This window comes from Crassostrea angulata, chromosome 8, assembly GCF_025612915.1.
Source record: "Crassostrea angulata isolate pt1a10 chromosome 8, ASM2561291v2, whole genome shotgun sequence".
Taxonomy (NCBI): Eukaryota; Metazoa; Mollusca; class Bivalvia; order Ostreida; family Ostreidae; genus Magallana; species Magallana angulata.
In genome coordinates this window covers 23,430,117-23,449,904 of record NC_069118.1, presented here as the reverse complement: position 1 = coordinate 23,449,904, position 19,788 = coordinate 23,430,117, and the positions used below count along the sequence as shown (strand labels likewise).

General features: G+C 34.4%; 2 protein-coding genes across 5 annotated transcripts; one reads left to right on the top strand and one right to left on the bottom strand.

The window, feature by feature from the left end:
• Positions 1-1,797: 1,797 nt before the first annotated feature.
• Positions 1,798-4,023, top strand: LOC128160809 (complement C1q tumor necrosis factor-related protein 3-like). The gene is made up of 3 exons (XM_052824134.1): positions 1,798-1,848; positions 2,479-2,635; positions 3,599-4,023. Exons 1-3 carry the CDS (start codon positions 1,798-1,800, stop codon positions 3,994-3,996), a joined length of 606 nt encoding a protein of 201 aa, XP_052680094.1. The 3' UTR covers positions 3,997-4,023.
• Positions 4,024-5,922: 1,899 nt separating this feature from the next.
• On the bottom strand, positions 5,923-16,948 carry LOC128158229 (uncharacterized). Of its 4 annotated transcripts, XM_052820986.1 has the most exons (3): positions 16,092-16,948; positions 13,842-13,997; positions 5,923-8,442 (listed from the first exon to the last, which is right to left on the bottom strand). In XM_052820986.1, the coding sequence occupies exons 2-3, from the start codon at positions 13,945-13,947 to the stop codon at positions 6,326-6,328; spliced, it is 2,223 nt and encodes a 740-aa protein (XP_052676946.1). In that variant the 5' UTR covers positions 13,948-13,997; positions 16,092-16,948; the 3' UTR covers positions 5,923-6,325. The 4 variants fall into 4 exon arrangements, with proteins under 4 accessions (XP_052676946.1, XP_052676947.1, XP_052676948.1 ...); XM_052820987.1 differs by lacking the exons at positions 13,842-13,997; positions 16,092-16,948 and adding an exon at positions 10,835-11,003; XM_052820988.1 differs by lacking the exons at positions 13,842-13,997; positions 16,092-16,948 and adding an exon at positions 10,018-10,158.
• Between the last annotated feature and the right edge of the window lie 2,840 nt (positions 16,949-19,788).

Sequence of the window (19,788 nt, the reverse complement as noted above, 5' to 3'; positions counted from 1 at the left end):
TGCTTGATTTATTAAGTACAATCTCCAGGAATGTTAAATTTTTACTGGCGGCCAGAAGGCGATCGGTTATAAATGTGAAAGTAAAAAGTAGCTTGGTGCTTCTGTGGAGCTATTATGAAAATCTAGCTCAACCAAATGTTTTGTTTACGCAACGCATCTTTGCTAAAATTTAGTGGGTGGTTGAAAAAGACTATATAATAAAAATAAAACTTAAAAAATGTCTACAATAAAATGTAAATTATTTTAGTAAAATAAATAGTTTGTGTTTCTTGTGAGACCAACTAAAAATTGTTATTATGAGTTCTTTATTAAGTAGGTACAACATAGTATTAGAAATCATTCAGCTTAGTACAAAAGTTTTATATTTGTTGTGTTCTGGTATTTGATTTATTCTAATATTCAACATAATTTTTTGACTCGAAATTAGGATCTTTTAACATTGAATACGCTTATAATATACGAGATATACAATGTCATGTGTTTAATTATTTAAAGGCTGATGTACACAAGTTAGCCAATATTTATGTCAGTTCATTTTCAATTTTATTTACTTCAAACAGTTTTTTTTAAGCAAATAAAATGGTTCGCGGCCGTTCTTTTGACGCATGCTACAGTTTTTTTTCTTGTGTAAATATAAGGAATAAGGAATCATTCTTTGAGTATTATGAGGTGATAATTTTGGTCGGGGCGTGATCAAATCCAATAAAGCCCGAAGGGCTTTATGATAGATTTGATCACGCCCCGACCGAAATTATCACCTCATAATATTCAAAGAATGATTCCTCATTACTTATATTTATATAATTTTAGGCCATCGTACGATTAAATATTTAAATATGAATAAACAAACCCCGCTGGCGCCTCGATTTGGTGTCTTTTGTATTATGAGTTATATAGTACAAAATCGATACGTAGTGTTATCACAGGCAAAGACACTGGAAAATGTAAATATATGTTTATAAAAACTTGTTTTCTAATGTATCTATTTATTTTCCAATACTGTTTATAGACAATATAATTCTTCATTTAGGTTGAGGAGATTAGCTGTTTAGTCCCAGTTGAAGACTAATACTATTTCTAACGAATAAGTCAATCTTTAAAATTTGACTCTATTATAGGTTTCATATCATATCTTTGTCACGACGGTGGAATGTGTACGTTGACATCATGACACGTTTTACATTTCACTTAATGGTTACTGAAAAAAAAATTGCTTGTGAAATCGATTAAACAATATTTTATACTATCACGCACTATACACGATGTGTATGATGTGTAAATGTTTTCAACATGAATTATTTTGATTTATTTCTTTTCTTGAATTTAAAAGAAAACTTTCTCTTGGGTAGATACTTTTTGGAAATACTCAAAACTCAACATTTCGTAGCTCAAGATAAGATACAAGAAAAAGAACCCTTTGACAACAACAATTTGTTGATTTGATTTATTTTTAAAAAACCGTCGAGGGTAGATACCAAACATTTATAAAGAACGCGTGAACACGTATATACCCATTTAACTAACCTAACGAATTTTGCACAATAATTTTCCACCAAACAATTTTTTGATTTAGAAAAAATATCAACAGAAGTTCGGTTTCATTTCTAGAACGATCTTTTTTTAGGAAAATAATTTGAACATACAAAGTAGATTAATTATCTTGTTTTGGTGAAGTAAAAACGATTTTAAAGGCACGGAGCATAGGTGGGGGGGGCTCTCTTACAGGACACATTTTTTTAAAATTTACATATAAAAAGTACATTAAGATGGAGTTGGTCCCCGAACCTTTTTGAAAGCATGGCAAATATTGAATTGAATGGAAAGGAAATTAACAATGAACTTGATGTTGTATGAACTTACAGGAACGCTATGCTCACCCCCCTCCCCCCCCCCCTGCCCCCTCCCCCCATCTCACACATAACGTTTTTCAGGATTTTGAAGTTTTCTTATCTTGTGAAGAGTTTTTGGATGAGTTTGCCCCCCCCCCCCACACCTTTATAAAACAATGCTTCGTATCTGCTTTAGAATGTTTAACGAACTTTGTATATCAAATTTTTAAAACCTATCTTATTTTTCGTATCTTAGTAAAAATTAAAAATTAATCAACATACACATGTATATTATCATTGACAAATCCTGTGAATTTGTAAATTTTTGAGTTACGTTTCATTTCCTACCACCAAAGCGTTCGTTCTACAAGCAATAGTTTTCTGCAGAACCTATTTTAAATACTATATCTTGCGTGTACAAAATGCTACGGAAACATGATCTTGATCATTAATTTTCATTTTAATGGCGTATTGAAAAAGACTCTTGCATATAAATAGGCGTAGTAGTAAAATATTGTAGTACACAACTCTTGTTAAACGTGCAATCTGTTCAATAAAATGGTAAGTAAAAAATATACATGTTTGTTCACAGATTATTTTCAAAAAATCTTCTTAAAGATAATAATTAAACAATGGTTCATACCAGTAGTGTTTTCAGGCAGTGAAGAAGTGCTTGATCGTCGGCCTTACTCTCATGTATATGACGTCAGCTGAGAACAATGACCCCAGTGCTTTCGTAAAAAGTCTCACAGGCAATTGTCGGGAAATAGGATGGGAACCAACTTTTGACAGACATGCCAGGAATAGTGATGATAATAAGTTTTTTGTTTTTTGTTTTTGCTTTAAACTTTGGTTGTTTAATACTTAATAATTTTAAGGTCTTGTCACTAAGGTACTACATGCCCATTTTTTTAAATGTTTGTTTTTGAGGGTGTGTTTAAATACATTTCATGATTTTTAAATGAAATATGATTAACTTTTTATCAAGTTTTTTCAATCATTTTACTGCAATAATAATCAACTTTCGTTAAATATCTTTGTATTAGGAATTTTGTGTGATTTAGATTTATAAGAAATAAAGACAAATATTGTCATGACATAGACACTTTGCAGATAGAACAGATTGAGTCCATCTAATGTTTTCGCATCATATAGATTTTAATATAATATGCATTATATCAGCCATCTGCGCCTTCACTTTTAATTGTATTTTGAAATGGTATAGATATGATTTGAAAGATGGCATAGTAAATTACTCTGGCATATTTCTGCCTCTTGGATCTAAGTTTTTATATACAAATTATGTCGACATGCAAAATAGTTTACTAGATAGAAAATAACATTAATCATTCCAAAACTGTTCGGCATAAAATGCAAGCTTTTAACGCATCCGGAACTGTAGCTCCCAAGCCGTCCGTCCGATTTTTTTATCAGACCGGGAGCTACAGACCTGCAGCAATACTTTACTGAGGTAAAGGTTCTAGGTTGTTGAATAGGAAATATATTAATTAAAAAAATATTAAGTGAAAACATACGAAACCTATGTAAGCAAAATCATGGCACGAGTTTTGTTTACATACATGTACCATGTAACAATGAAAAGTTTGTTTTGTACCTCGCGACAACTTGAAAACTGAAGTTGAAATTTTATGTTAATTGAAACGAGCTCGCCATACAGAGATCATGATCGTTTACATAGTATATTGATTTAAAATATTTTCTAATAATTTTTTAATAAATTAAAAAAATAAATATGTCTTGTATTTTAGGTAAAACTGTTGCCTTTCATGTCTATCTGACGAATTCTATCTCAAGTCTTTCACAAAATCAGACAATCAAGTATGACCATGTAATAACAAACATTGGTGAGGGATATGACAGAACTACCGGTAAATTCACGGCCCCAGTTGACGGGGTGTATTCCTTTACTTGGACTTATTTGACAAAGCATGGAGCAGTAGCATATGTTGGCCGAGTTATTGATGGCAAACAAGTCGTCTGGGCGGTCATTTATGACCAGACTGCCACTTGGGCACGTACTACGGGTCACCTAGTCGTGAAGATGAAGAAGGGCAGTCAGTTCTGGACACCTAATACTTCAAAAGAAGTAACTTACATACATAATTTATTTACTTTTTTGAGCGGATACAAAATTTCTGACGAATGATTTCTGTTTTTAATACTGAACATTGGGTTTAAATAAGTTTGATCATATTATATGTAAGATGTTTTTCAATTAAAAAAAATCGATTAAATGTAGTCAATCGTGTTTGTTTCATTTCAACAATATGAAAGTAGTTAACAGGGATATATCTGGTATTTAAGGTATTACTGCTGCCTTCCGTTAATCTTTCCTTATATCCCACATCATCACAACTCAATCAGATAACCAAGTATGATAATTTCATCACAAACATTGGTGAAGGGGTTGACGCAACCACTGGTAAATTCACGGCCCCCGTGCGCGGGTTGGGGTGTATTCCTTAAGATTATTTATAAGCCAAAAAGATGGTTAGCGTCCTACATTGGAGAATTTATTCACGACAAGATTCTTGTCTGGTCAGCTATACAGAGTTCATAGCCACTGGGATGAGCATCACTGTACATCATATATGTACATTTAATAGCATGAAAAATGGGGGCTGCAAACCAAATATAAAAAAAGTATGAAGATTTTTTGAATGGCTACTGCAGAATTTTGCACATATTTAAACTATTAGTAACCTAGTGAGGTTTTCAATGTACACGTACTTTCTATGTGTTGTATTTTAAGATAGTATTGCAACGCTTAAAAAATTAAAGCTTAAAATACAAAATATTTAAACAAAATCTCTTTACAATAAACCTTTTTTTTTTAGTTTTAAATGATGGTTATATAATGTTTTTTGTCTATTTGGCATATATATACAAAACACGCCGTGTAAATGATTTTAACATGTATTGTTATTCCTTTGTTATTTCAAAAGGTGCAGAATACATGCATCTACATTGAAAATTTGAATATTAAAAATTAGCTTGATGACTTTTAATTTTATACGAATATTAAATGAGTCTAACCAGTTAATGCCTTTTATAAACGCGCTTTGGGTTTCAAGAATATATGTTGTCCTAGCACAATCCACAATGAATAGAATATTAAATCTAAGTGCTGTCGAATTAATGTATGGATTTAGTGACAACGTATTGCATCTCAAAAAGTCATACAATCCCTTCTTTATGAATGTACACCTGTACAATGTGTGTGCTGTTTGATCTATTCATGTTTTCTCGAAATTCCGCACTCGATGAGAATCATGGGTAATAACTTCTGTCCACATAAAACTTAAAATGACGCCGTGGGTTACCGTTCCTACTTAATTTGGCACTTAGCAGTTTTCCAAAGTGGGTGGATGGAAAAACTTCCCATAAAAGCATTGACAACTATAGCGATAGATAAAATACTTACAAAATCCAATTAACTTGACTCGACACAATTTTTTCATTAGAAAATATTCTCTCTAGATGTAAGGATAGTATGTCCCTGGTCAAATTTTGAATGAGAAATTATCACATTAAACTCTCTTGTGAAAAATGAATATTATGGGGGTTCAAATGAAGACTTGCATAAAACACAAATGAATTTTTGAAAACAAGAGGAAGTATGCATTGTAACAGATAACTTGCCTACATTTCTTAAATGTTAGCTCCTCGTGAAAAGGGTATTTTTAATGAGCAAAATGTATCATTATGTCTGGGTGAGTCAATAGAACTTGACTTGGGATCAGGATACAATAAGGAGTGCAATCATTTTATAACCCATGATTCACAACAATTAACTTTTAATTACATGCATCAATCTGTAATACGATTCACATACCAATATTTGTTACATCGATTGGAAAACATTACGACAGTTGGGTTTTATGTTAAATCATAAATTTAAGATTCAGAAAGTCAATTCAATTTGGACATCATAAGTCGTGCAGCCCTTCTGATATATTAATATAAGATAAACATGTATTCATCGTCGCTATTCAATTATAGCCACTCTATGTCGCAAAAATAAGATTTTTTTCTTTAGGACCAAATATTACAGAACACAAAAAACACATTGTTAACTTCACGTTATTTTATTTACGACGAAATAACAACATATCAGCAATATAAAGTAACAAGTAATTAAGAAGCTCATATGATAAATTATCTACAACTAGACTGTTCTGATACAGCGACACTGGTCCATAATTGGTCGATCACAATTTACTGGAACCTTTTAAATGACTTCATTGAAATATTTATGAATATGAACACTATTCATTAATAAGAATGCATCTTCAGTTCCGTGAACTTTTATTACAATCTTTTGCCAAATGAAACAGCAACTGAGTTTGGCACAAACCATAAATACACGCAAATTTTAGTTTTCCTACATGGCATGCATTTTCAAATGAAAATTAATGATATTGTGTTGACAGAGTTGAAATATACCATCTGTGTATGAAGATTCAACTTCAAGTTTAGTCATCGAACGAGTTGCCCCAGAGGAGGATCTTGAGTTTTGGATTTGATGACGTCACAATCCGTACTCTGTATTTCAAGTCATCGGATGTGGCGGTAGGATTTGAGTGTTCTTTGCCCAGTCGGTTATAGCAAAGCTTTAGGAGTGTCATTGTTGGATTACATTCTAACACATCAAGCATTTTTGAGAATCCATCATTAGTAATTCCACACATGTTCAAACCAAGAGTTTTAATGCTCTTATTACGCTCGAGTGCAGCAGACAACTTCGTAACTCCCGCGTCGGCAATAAAATTCACACTCAAATCTAAATTTGTCAGTGTCTTGTTTGATAAAACAACGTCCGACAACATTGCACACCCCGAAGACGTTATTCCACAGTTTTCCAAGTTTAACTCAACAAGCGAGCATTTTTCATTCAGATGTCGACACATCATTTCCATCCCGTTATCACCAATGAAATTCCTACTCAAGTCCAAAACAGTCAATGATCTGCTCTGTTGTACACCCTCGAACAAAATACCACAACCGATCCAGGAAATACCCGAACTTCGCAAGCGCAATTTACTGATGCTTTTATTCTGTTTCAACATGTTTCCAAGACAGATACATCCGCTGTCTCCTATCTCAAGAAAACTCATATCGATCTCAGTGATAGTGTTGTTCAGTTTAAGGGCGTCTGATAGATTCTTGCAACCTTCGTGGTCAATTCCAGTCGAAGAAATGTTTAACTGTCGGATGTGAGAATTCTTGGCCAAAGAGACTGCTAAAAGCCGCGCGCCCTCGTTACCAATGGAGTTAAGCCTAAGGTCCAAAACAGCCAGACACGCACTGACTTGGATAGCATGGGACAGATGGCCGACGTCGCGTCCACTTAACTGGGTTTTCCCAATCCTCAGCTCAAGGATACAGTTGTACTTACTCACAACTTTAGACAGAGCTTTGGCGCGATCTTCGTGAAGGGAATGTCCGGAAATACAAATGTTTATCACCGGGGTTCCGTGATTTATCAGAACAGAGTCGTCGCTACTTCGACCCCCGTCGCTTGAGACCGACATGTACGACAAACGTGACGCTCTTTTGAAGAAAAGAGAATCCCTTGAGAATCGCTTACTGGAGTCCCTTGTTTTTTCGAGTTCCACGACCGGTTTCATAACGCCCGTTTCTGCGTTGAAATATCCTATTTCAAATGTGACCGCCTTTTCTTCCTCCATTACGGGAATTTCTTCGCTAGCTATGGCGGGAATATTGTAAACGACGTCATATGTATCCTTCATGACGTCCATGATTAAAGCAAGACAGTTGTAGTCGTTATTGTGTCGAAGGATATCACAGAAAATGAAAAACTTTGAATATGGTCCCTCTAGCAGATTATGAAGAATGCTTTCACACACAAGTCGGCGATCCGGATGCTCTTGGAATGCCTGAACGTCTTCCTCACTGACCACATTTTTCTCTTTCAGATCATTCATAATTGTAAACGGGTCGAACTTTTGGCATAACAGTTCTAAAGAACTTTGGATTATCAGCTTATGTCTCTCTTCCTGTGGAACTATTTCCGAAGAGCGTCTTTGGCGACTGAAATTCCTCCGCGGCGTAAGGTCTGGGGTGACTATTTTGATGCGATTAGGTTGCTCCCCTCTCACAGGTCTCGCAATTATCGGCTTGACTTCATCTGTATTTTGAATAATCTTCTCCTTTTTCTCCAAAATATCGTTATTATTGTCTGTGGTCTCCGGTGGAACTTCCTTGCGTACGGGAGCAACGTGAGCTGTCGGAATATTTGTGTTGTCGCGTGATCGAGAGTTCTGGTACGCTTGTGACATTATAAAGGAGTTCCGGTCCGATCCTGGATTTATAACAGCGGAGTTCCGCGGTGTGCTGATAGACGACGAACGGAACAGAAACATCCTTGGTGGTTTTGGTGGCGGTCTCAAACTGTGGCTTCTCTGTGCCTTTCCAGTCTCGGTTTCAATCTCAGATACGTCCGCAATAGGGATGTTGCCGTTTTCTAGGTCTGATCTTAGTCTTTCAAGCTCTTTTTGTTTCTGATCTCCCCGGCGTAAGTGAATTTTTTGCCAAAATTTCCAGCTCGATGCCTCTTCATCGCAGTTAGCTATCAAAAGAACAAGCAAAAAAACTATCAATATGAGGTGTGATTATTAAAAGCAATCATCGCGTGCCAGGCCTATTATATATTCATTAATGTCTAAAATGCAGAGATGCATATTACATCACTACGCAAAAATCAATACCAATTCTGCAGCATAATAACTATCGTTTGGCCTGCGTTAAGATCACGTATTGTGCACTAGTAAAGCATGGGTGACATCAGCAATTTAACAAAATGGCAGAAAAATCAAATTCTAGTGTTCTTGATTCAAAGAAAGGCAAACATTATTATCATAATCTGAAACAGCTTTGTAGAACCTGATTCGGGAAAATCCCATTGACCTGCCCAGGCCTCTTGCTCATGTCGCCGACAATTATAATTAGATCCCCCAAAGAGTGACCGATTCACGAACACAAAACAACCACTCATTGTACACGATGACCACTACTATGTCCGAGATATAAAAGTTCCAGCAAATCACAAAGTTTAGGCCATCTTTCACAGCACCATATTACCGTATCAATCAATGTATGCTAAATAATTCACTTCTTTTGTCCTCCGTGCAAAAACATTGAATTTTCAAGTACTAAAGTAACACCATCAAAAAAAAATCACTAAATACAGCACATTGAAAGAAACAACAGCGGTAGCCCGTCTAATGCTGTATGAAAGTACCAATAACTGGCTAGGGAGGAAGAGAGAATCTTATAAAAACCTTCCTATCCATCGACAAGCTTGCAACTTTCTGGCAGCGCTTCTAACAAAATCGATCTCACAATACGTAATACGGCCTCGAGACAGTAAAAGAAAATTCTGCAAAGCGAGGCAAAAAAAACACAACAAAAAACAATCTATGTCATCGCTGGTAAATATCATCAGAAGACAGTAAAATATTGGCGGGAGGTATTCCAAAACCCCTAAAACAAAAGTCGTGTAAAATCATTCGCACGTGACTTTTCGGTCAATTTTCGCGGATTTCTCTACATTAATGACATGCATTTATCTGTCTTTTGATATAATTGTTCCTTAGCAGACGTTACATCAGTAAAATGGCGGGAATGTAGACAGTTGTAGCTATACACAATAACTAACACGTGTTGTTGGTTAACTTCAGATGTAAAAATCTCATTTGATCCGGGAAGTTTTAGGCGGTGACGACAGATCGCCATGTTATACAAGGTGTTTAATGAAATTTGAGATCAATTGAAATCATTTTGTTCTCTATATTCGAGTTTAACATTTTACGTTATCAACTTCAACCCCCCCCCCTTTGGAAAAATGTAATGATGATTTTGAAAAACCTGTTTTTGTTCGCGCCAGCATCTGTAAAGGAGTAAGTTGCATATTGAAGTACGTGTACGTATTATAAAAAAAAAAGTTTTACTAATTATTGCAGAATCCCAGGAAATTGCATCGAAATATACATTTATTTAGATGTTACTACTACATGATTGTGTATGTATATAGTAAATCAAGGAAGTCGAAAATTGGAAATAATTCTACCTCTTTTGCTCTCTATCTCTCTCATGTTTGCATTTTATGTTTACATTTAAAATAACATCAGAGGTACCCACTTACCATAACATCGCTAAGTGTATTAAAATAATTCCCTTCACAATCCCGATGCTAGACATACATGTGCATTAGACTCTTCTGTGAAAGAAGATCGATACAGTCCACATAGACAGCAGCCGTTACAAGCAATATTGATTTGGACTAAACCAGGGAAAATCTAAACCTTTTGCTGACAATGTGATATGGATATTTTGTACCGGGCCTGGTTAAAAAACATATTGGTTGGGTTGAATGTCGGGGGTATTGTTAACTACTAGTAAATCAGATCGTTAAATTCGCGTAATTAATTATTAAGCCCAAATTTACCATAGTAGCTTGTATATATGATTTTTATTTCTGCCAATAAATCTAGACAATTGTAAATATATATAGAACATGGTTTTTTTTTAATCTACATGTATGATATCCGAAATTTTCGGAATCGTATGAGGATCGTAAGCAATGGTTTTTATACAAACATATATATATACATATGTTTGTACGTTTTAAAATTATAACCGGAAGATTTTAGCAAGTTGATGATAGAATACTTAGATTTTGGGAAATCCTGGCTATTTTTTTTTTTATTTCGGTTTAATGTCTATGAGCATCACTTATTATATCAGCTTTACTCTATAAAACAATACAATCAAAATGTACTCATTTCAAAGCTTTTACTGTTAGACAATCTGATGAAATCCTAAACATCATTACTTTGTTTAAACGTTCTATGAGATTATTTGAAGAATCAAAAAGCGCAGTCGCTCTATCTTTAATCAGCACATTGTCAATAAGTACATGAAAATTTATGAATGAATCTAATATATGAGAGTTGACATACCAGACGACAGGTCATCACGTGACAAGCCGCGTCGCAGAATTCGAGGAACCAGATTAAACATTCTTCAACTTTCAGAAGATTAACATCCAACAGAATCTCCGATCGAGTCGATGCGTATCGGCCATTGTGATTTTTATGATGTTACATCAGATACATGCCGAGATTGTGTGAACTAAAATAGTATTCTCGTGCCTAACACGGAAAGTGCAAAAGAAGGACTTAGAGTTCTCACTTAAATCTATTTCCGTGCGGTTTTAGGGGGATGTCCTCTTTTTCTAGAAACTAAATGTAGTAAAACTGAAGAGTATATTAAATGTAAGTCATGCTTATGTATATTAAATAAATACCAATATCATTGAGAAGTACTTATTATTTTTTGATTTTTTAAAAAACTCATGTACATCATTATTAAATATTAAGAAAAAATATCTTCATAATAAATACTACCAAATGTTATATAATAAATACTACCAAATGTTATATAATTTTAAGAGATTATGTCTACTAGCAAAGTCAGTTCACTGATAAAAACCCTGTACTTATATCACTATAATTAATGACTTAGTCTAACATGAAAAGTGCAGATGATATTTTCTAACAGGTCAAAGAATATCTATTCTTAATTGATAAAACAAAAAAAAATGCAGCGAAGACCTGCTATTCATCGAGGTTTTCTAGACTTCAAGACGCCCGATTTACAACGCAGGAATGCACCACAAAGCATGTATAGATTTCAGTTATCCGTTAATCTCATTATAAAGAACATCAATATGATAATATTTAACACGAAATCGTCTTCTTGTTCACAACTATCAAGAATCTTTTTTTCATACGATGTTAATATTTTCCATCATGTACATGTATTAACATGCAAAGATCAAAAACTTTATCAAGGGCCCTGATGTTTTACTTATGCTGTTTGATAAAAGAGAACAGGATCTACAAAGAGGTATATCAACTAAACATGTTTGCATGTTTTCAAGTAAACAGGTGCGCGTTTCAGTAACAATAATGTACGATAATGAGGCTGTGTAGAATGTAGAAGTGCTAACAAATCTCAGGCACATGGCTCTCAAAATATTCAAGGAAACATCTACATGTATCATATGAACCTATTAATGGAAGGGAGAAAACTTATACAAATCGCTTTAAATTATTTTATGTGCAAAAAATATATAATAGACAATAAGTACGCTATTTTTTTTTTTGCGCAAGTTCATTTCTTTAGGAGCCATCATTGTTTGAAATTGCTAATTAATCGCTGATTATTTTAGAAACCTACCATTTACGCATTTTCACAGCACCATTAACATGTTGATGCTTTATATAATTTACTCCATGTTAATTCATTTTTTTTGTATGTAAAATTAAGAAAATCTTTGCTGCTCAAAAAAGTGTGTGTGTGTGTGGGGGGGGGGGGGGGGGGGGGTAATGTGACTCGTATCATTACCAGAAATTTCGTGATAAACCTCTCGTATATATATCATTACTGACCCCTATACGAAATGAAATGATTCCACAGTTTATCGCAAATAGGTTTCAATACACATGCAACTACCATTTGTGGAAGAAGATCGGTTTTTTTTAGAGAACAGAAACTGGAACCAATGTAGAAAGCTATTTTTGACATAGCTATGTATAATCCACTTGCGATCAATTTTGTCGATGACTCTCGCTATAGACAAAGATTTTCCATGCATTTCTAGAGCCACGTATTAGTTTGCAACAATCCGGAAATCAGGGAAGGATAAAACTGCACTCTTCGAACTGTTTTAACAGAAAGAAAACAAGGTGCGGACTGCACTTTTAGCAACTTCTTCCTTGTTTTAAGACAAACAAGCATTGTTTTGTTTCCCACAACGCACGGCATTTTGTATAAAGTCGTAGACACATTATCTTTTGTTTAATTTAAAATTTAACAAAAATGTTCTTACTAAGGCACTTACTCATTTAACCATTTTGAGCAGCTTTCTGTCTAAAGAAGGAGAAAAAAATCATCGATTCAATACATCGCGCATGGTTACTTGGTATAATAATAAATAAATCATCCAATGCTTGTCGCTATCCTAAAAAAAAGCATTGATTAATCTCAAACAAGCTGAAATTACTTCGTGTGAAAAATAAATTTAGATCTGACGATATTCTTCAAAGAGGAAATACAATCCCCATAGTAATGTAGGAAGGAACCATGGTGACGTACAATTTAGTACTTGACGTCACAGTGGGGTTTCATGGACATCGATTGCATTTTCATTTTGATTTAAATCGCTCATATCCATTGGTTTACTAAAAAGAACTGTCAAAAGGCGCTAATTAGACAGCAAAATTGTTGACTTTAGAAATCATTAACAATTAACAAGAAAATGATTTTAAAATCTCCCGGTGATATCCATAATTGTAATCGATCATTATAGAATCTCGGGCTAATTATGCGTCTAACGTTCACTTCTCTGCATGACTTTGGTATAAGGCCTATTAACGCAATAGGCCTATTTTTAATTAATTTACTCAAGTATTAGTCATGGAAGCAATTAACACCCGTCTGACTTGTAAATTGATGTCCGTCTCTCACCAACTAAACAAAACAAAATCCCAAACAAATTCAGAATTCCATTCCAACTCCAAACAATTCTTGCATTGGTTTTGAAAAGTTTTATCAATGAAAACGTTGAGAAGATAGTTACGCACCGAACCATTTGAAGAGTTTTTGACAGTGGCACAATACTCTGTTTAAGTTTTCGACAATCAACAGTCATTTAAACCGACATCAAAGAAAGTATTTTGAAAAAGGATATTTTAGCTCACATTCCTCGCACCTGCTTCCATGAAGCAGGTGACGAGTCTTGACTTACATGGATAAGTATCAAACTATCTAACCACCGTGATGAAACAATACTGACGGTGACATTTTGTTCAAATTTGTTATCTCTCTATAGATATAGGTACATTTGTTTCCACAAAAAGGTGTCCGATCCTCCAAAATGACAAACATTTGACACTGCCTTACCTGTCTTTATATCTAGGTCCCCTTCAGTTTCTTTGACCCCGTATGGCTGAAGATCTGGGTCTTTCAATCCTCGTTTTGTCGAAGTACAACTCAAGTTACCTCCCATAGTTGGTCAGTGATGATGGAAGATTTTTTTTTCAACGAAATATATCACATCTGTAAATAAAAAGAAGAAAACTGCTCCATTCACAACCCTTAAAGCTTGGCAATTCATACAAACAGCAGATAATCCTAGCAACGTTTATCCAACCGGATTGCTTTTCTGACCCAGCGCTAATTAATTAGGTAGTACCGGTATATATATTTATATCCCCCGCGGTGCGAACATGGCGTTATTATTACATAAGCCTGACAGAAGTATGGTAATTGTATTGCAAAAATACACACCTCTGTTTCCCAAACCAATGGATACGGAATGATAATTGAAAACGCGTGCTCCTAGTGAGCAAGCCCCGTGAGTATATAGCCCATGCTGCATAACTCAGCAAGGATTTCATTCACAGCCTAAACTCTGATCATGACGTCCAAAATCGCTATCTCATTCGTCCTTAGAAAGCATACCGGATTTTATTTTGCAGCAGAGAAAAAAATAATAAGACCACGAATTTTATCTTAGTAGGTGCAAATGCTCGTGGGTGGTAAATAGATTGTGCTCTGAATGTGCTGTGCATGAGATATGGGCGTTGCTGTGAAATGAAAGTTGAAGTCATTTCAGTTCATGACGATTTTATTTACTAAAATGCTTTTTTTTATCACCGCAATTCTTAATGAAATATAATCTCCAGGATATTAATATTAGGGAATGACTGCATCTTACTATCTTTTCAGTACAAGAAAACCACGAATTATGCAAGGAGTAAAATCAAATTACTTTAGTCAAAAACTTACGCAAGAACGGGAAAAGAAAAAAGAAAAAAAAATCTGAGCATTTAACGGACTTCATTTTTAAATGATTCATGTATAAAGCTTTATTTGAGGACCAAAAAACGTATACATGTCCGTATCAACAACATTCCCTCACGTGTATACAAGTAAATAATAACATTCAATGGACGGAAATTAAATTAGATTTCTTTATATACATTGAAAAATATTTGTATAAGACGATGTACGTGTACAATTATATGAAAGCGAGTAGTTAACATCTTAATAATTTTCATAATAAACATTCTGTTTAACACAGGGCAACTCTCCATTGATTTTCAACCCAGTGCCATCTGTTTCACACATGAAATATTTACGTGATTAGATAGTCTAGTCGCTGGTCATTTAGACAGGCGCCTGTTGGAACTGAGCAGGTTACTTGTATAATTCATATCTAATGAGCCCAGGGTTTCTCCACATCTCTCTTTCTCAATGAGTTCATTTACTAGAATATGTTATAGAGGCTGGCTATTACACGCAATGTATCGCATCTGTTGCCCCCATTTTTGCTATACACATTGTAATCAAATAATCCACACAACCTAATTCAATGGCCCTTGTGTGATTATAATCTGTAAATGATTGACTTTTCGCGCGAGTTATATTTCTCAAACACAAGGGAAGTCAAATCTAGGCTTTTTACATATATAAATAGCTTGATTAGCATTTTTAAAATTCCACAAGAAATATAAATAAAACGAAGACAAACACTGCTATCTCCAAAATAAAACACAAGGTCTTGAAAATCTGCTGTCAAAACATCTAAAGCACTTTAAATTTCTTGAAACAACAAAGTGCACGAGTATTTTTTTCTTTTGATATTCAGAGACATTATTACGTTTCTGGTCCTTGAAATATGAAGTGTATATGTAGGGTGTAAGTAGGGAATTAACCAAGAAAATATTCAACCACTTTGAACCTCTCTCTCTCTCTCTCTCTCTCTCTCTCTCTCTCTCTCTCTCTCTCTCTCTCTCTCTCTCTCTCTCTCCATTGCTTTCCATAAGACGAATGTTAAAACCGGTAGTAATGAAACGCACCTTTATATTGTAAGAAAAAATGTTAAATCATGTGTTTAAAATCTTCACATTTTCAGTTCAGTTTACCTTTAGTCTTTAACGGAAAAGCAGATTTACAAACATCAAACTTCTCATGCAAGTCCCTCAACAGGTACAGGTACATGTATATATAACGCACTTACTCAGCGGCAGTGAAAGTGTCTAACCGATTTTTACCTTTAATATACACACTTCATACAGTGTGTACATACATACAAGCCGTATATTATAGACATGTTAAAGGCGAATGCAAATAAAACTGTTCAGTTACCTGTCTCGAAATAAAAATCCCTTGTGACAGGCGCATATTCACCGCGAGGGGAGATCCCCACACTGACTGTATATAAACTGCTTCGTACTGACCAAAACGGAAGGTTGGTTGTACTAATTTCGGCGATCGGCGCCTGCGTTTGTTAATTGGGTTCCGATATCTGATGAAAAACAACAAAAAGCCGAAACACAATTATTTCAATGCTGACGAGAGATCCTCCATAGCGGGGCAGCGATCCGATCTGCACAGTTGTCAATACTTAACAAGGCCTATCTGCTTTGAGTTGAAAAATTATCACAGTGTGTCATCTACAGCGTGTATTGAAGTCCCCATTATATCTCTTTTTTTCTTCTTTTGAACGAGTAAAGTGATTAAATCTATTGTACTTTTAAGCCGGGCTGGTCAGCGCACCTGTTTTAAAATGATGTCAGTAAACATTCACACGAGAACACGAAAACAAACAAATATCAGTCCATCTCGTTGCGGCTATAGCAGGGAAGGTTGTTCGAATAAATTATTACATTTCACATCGGATAATTCTATAAACGTCTGCATACTTCATAAAAACCACGCGCCGCCAAGACATATACAAAACACACGGGAGGTTTAGAATTACACGTACGACATTGAGTAATCCATAGTCTCTACCTTAATAGAGCTTCCTATACCGCCTAATGTCGTAGAAGAGGGTCACTACCGTTGAACTCAATATCGGTCTCCGTGCGCTTGTTATGTAAATACTCAATGCTATCGATCTTCTGCTCTCAGGTAGAGCTACGCACCTGGAGGAATATCATAAATGCACAGATACTTTTGGCGCTAAAATCGACTTTCGATACTGAGATGTCTCCAAATCAAAGACAAAACTGAACTCACGGTTTAAATTTTCTTCCAGCAGAACAGGATTTTATAAAGTGAGGGAAATCCTGATAGATGAGATTATTTTCTTACGTAATTTATAAACTCTGCCAACTTATCGTATTATAGAATACGCAGAACAGATTGAGTGTTAGTTTAAGGCGGTCAATGTAAAAATAAACACGCGATTTTTAAATAACTAAAAATCAAGTGTATAAAGTTTAATGGGAAAATGAGGTTTCATAAACTCACAATGACATAATTTTACATTAATCTCTTTGATCTTTGATTGCATTTGGATGGAAAAATGGTTTGTTTTGTTTTTTACAAACATACATCATCAGTTGTATTACATTTGGACATTGGGAGGTTTATCTCATAGTAATACGTAAAAAATAAAATAATATGCTTGTCTTTGAAAAGGAACAAAGATTAAAAACACAGTTTCCCGTATCACGAAGAACAACTATATACAAAAGAAAAACAACCCCTATTTCCTGTTGAACGGGAAATGCATCTTGCTACGCCGATGTCCCTGAATGACAATTTTTGAAAACCCTGATTTGTATCAAATCACCCATTTATACATCTATTGTATGCTTGTCAGAATGAATTTGCCTTTATAGTTCAGAAAGGCCGCAATTCAATACAACCCAGTTTTATTGCATCTTCTTTTATGACAACGCTTTCAATAAATTGCCTTTATAGAGTTTATCCCTCCCCCTCTGGGGCCCTGGGGGCAACATTTGTCCGGGTTGATCATAATGAAAGGGTCGGAACGAGTTAACTATAATTTGATTTACTACAGAAACAGATTCATGGATAAATGGCTGTGAATAATTGTAAAGTTGAAGTCAAATAAATTGACAAGAACATGTGTAGTTATTTTATTCAGACTAGTACATGTAAATATAAGGAAAGATGCCTTAATCTTACAGGATATAGCAATGCTTTGGTGTTTCGTGCAATGATTTTTTCAATGCTCACACTTAATTCATTAAAAAAAAAAACCATGGAAGATGGTGTCTGAATAATTCGTAAAAGCCATTTCATGCCTGAAAAATGAACTCCTGATAAGAGAGACAACTTCTGTATGAAATACAAAAATCAACACCAATATATTGTAATAAAAAAAGTATTTGAGTATCGTGAATGTATATCATAAACATACTTGAATGTTAAGCAAGTACAATTTCAAAGATTGCTGAATTAATGTATTATTTGATTCACCGATGACAATAATTTATTTCATTTTCTCGATTTTGTATCATCCATTACATGTTCATGTACATGTATACATATACGTTTAGTAAGAAGCGTGCCTTATATATTTTATTTAATTCCATCGTTCATTTTAAATATCAGCGAGCCTTGGTCATCTTATTTAGAATTGAAATTCTCCAACACAGAGTTTTAAACACTCCTACAAGTAATGATACAAAATCGAACTCGTGTAACTCCAGGGTGGGGGTGGAAGATGATGAGAAATTTCAAAGCAGAGAAATTATAGGAATCGTCTCTGCGTAGTAGAGTCTTTTGGTTTTTCGCGTGAATCTAATATTTTAAAACTGTAATGGATTTATGCATGTGTTACCAAGGTAAATGTAGACAATGGTGTAGACATGCATATACCAGTACTTGTAAATATGAATACATGTACAGGTCATAATATGTATCATGTTTTAATAAAATTTAAATTGCTTGTATTTTTTTTTCACACAATCACAGGTGCTTGAGAACAGGACAGCCCCCCCCCCCTCCATCCCCCACTCCCGAGTATCTACATCCCCCCGGGACTTACTCATTTTTTTATTTAAATTATCTTTTTATGACATATTTATAATTAAATGTATACATTCATTGCAAAAAAATACCTAAAACAAACATTCTGAAAAAAAAAATCATACCCCCTCTATATATAGTTGGCAAAATCATGAGGGCAAATATACATAAGAAACAGTTCTTGAAAGTAACACATTATTATCATCCAGCTAAATCTATGTTTAATTTACAATTGCCTTATCTCCAAAAGCACACGTCTATTGTAACATTATGAAGGCCAACGGTGACTTTTTCTTCTCTCTTGCAGACCTGTGGATGATAGAATTAACAAATTTTCTCAAAATATTAGGTTCCTTTTTCACTTAACTTGACCAAAATCAATTAAAAGTCAATGTTGAAGTAATGACACAGTTCTGTCGTTAAGTGACATTTTCAGACATTCCTACGCAAGTAACATTCGGTTGACCAGATGACACAGTTTTATTTTCAGCTTTGTTATGTCACTAATTTAAAACCAATCAGGTAGTATTGTTACCCGAGTTTGCTCGTCGTCATTCTTCGCATTTCGTTTTTTTATAAACCTAGAACTTTTTAAAACTTTTTTTCCTGACGCTATTAGTCTAGGATAAGTTTTTACCAATTTCGGGATGCTGCTTGTATAATATGTGTGGGTAACAAGAATGATAGATTGTTAACTTATAACCCCTAACCCCCATCCATACTGCACTAAATTTAATAGACATATAGAAATAGATTGTCTACTTCTGGGCATCTAGCAGACAAACTAGTAGGTACATGATAATGATAAGCAAAAACACTTCTTACATAAATTGAGAAACTTACAAAGGTTCTGCTTAGGGTGCATCTATATTAGACATATTATTATTATTATAAGTATTTGACACATTCTTAATCTTCTTTAATCTTTAATATTCTATTCTCTTTACATGTACATGTACCTTCAGTCAACTAGCACGCAAAGTGAAAACAATGAGACTCCAAAAAAAAATTATAAATACTTTACTCTTTATAGCATTTTTGTAGAAAAATATGAAGA

Excerpts from the sequence above, each read along its gene's own strand:
- LOC128158229 (XM_052820985.1), bottom strand. The coding sequence starts at position 8,868 with ATGAGTGGTTGTTTTGTGTTCGTGAATCGGTCACTCTTTGGGGGATCT. Across the intron at positions 8,443-8,756 it reads ATGGGATTTTCCCGAATCAG|CTAACTGCGATGAAGAGGCA; the intron begins GTTCTACAAAGC and ends TTCTTTTGATAG.
- LOC128160809 (XM_052824134.1), top strand. The coding sequence starts at position 1,798 with ATGGCAAATATTGAATTGAATGGAAAGGAAATTAACAATGAACTTGAT. Across the intron at positions 1,849-2,478 it reads TTAACAATGAACTTGATGTT|TGTTTTCAGGCAGTGAAGAA; the intron begins GTATGAACTTAC and ends TCATACCAGTAG. Across the intron at positions 2,636-3,598 it reads TGACAGACATGCCAGGAATA|GTAAAACTGTTGCCTTTCAT; the intron begins GTGATGATAATA and ends CTTGTATTTTAG.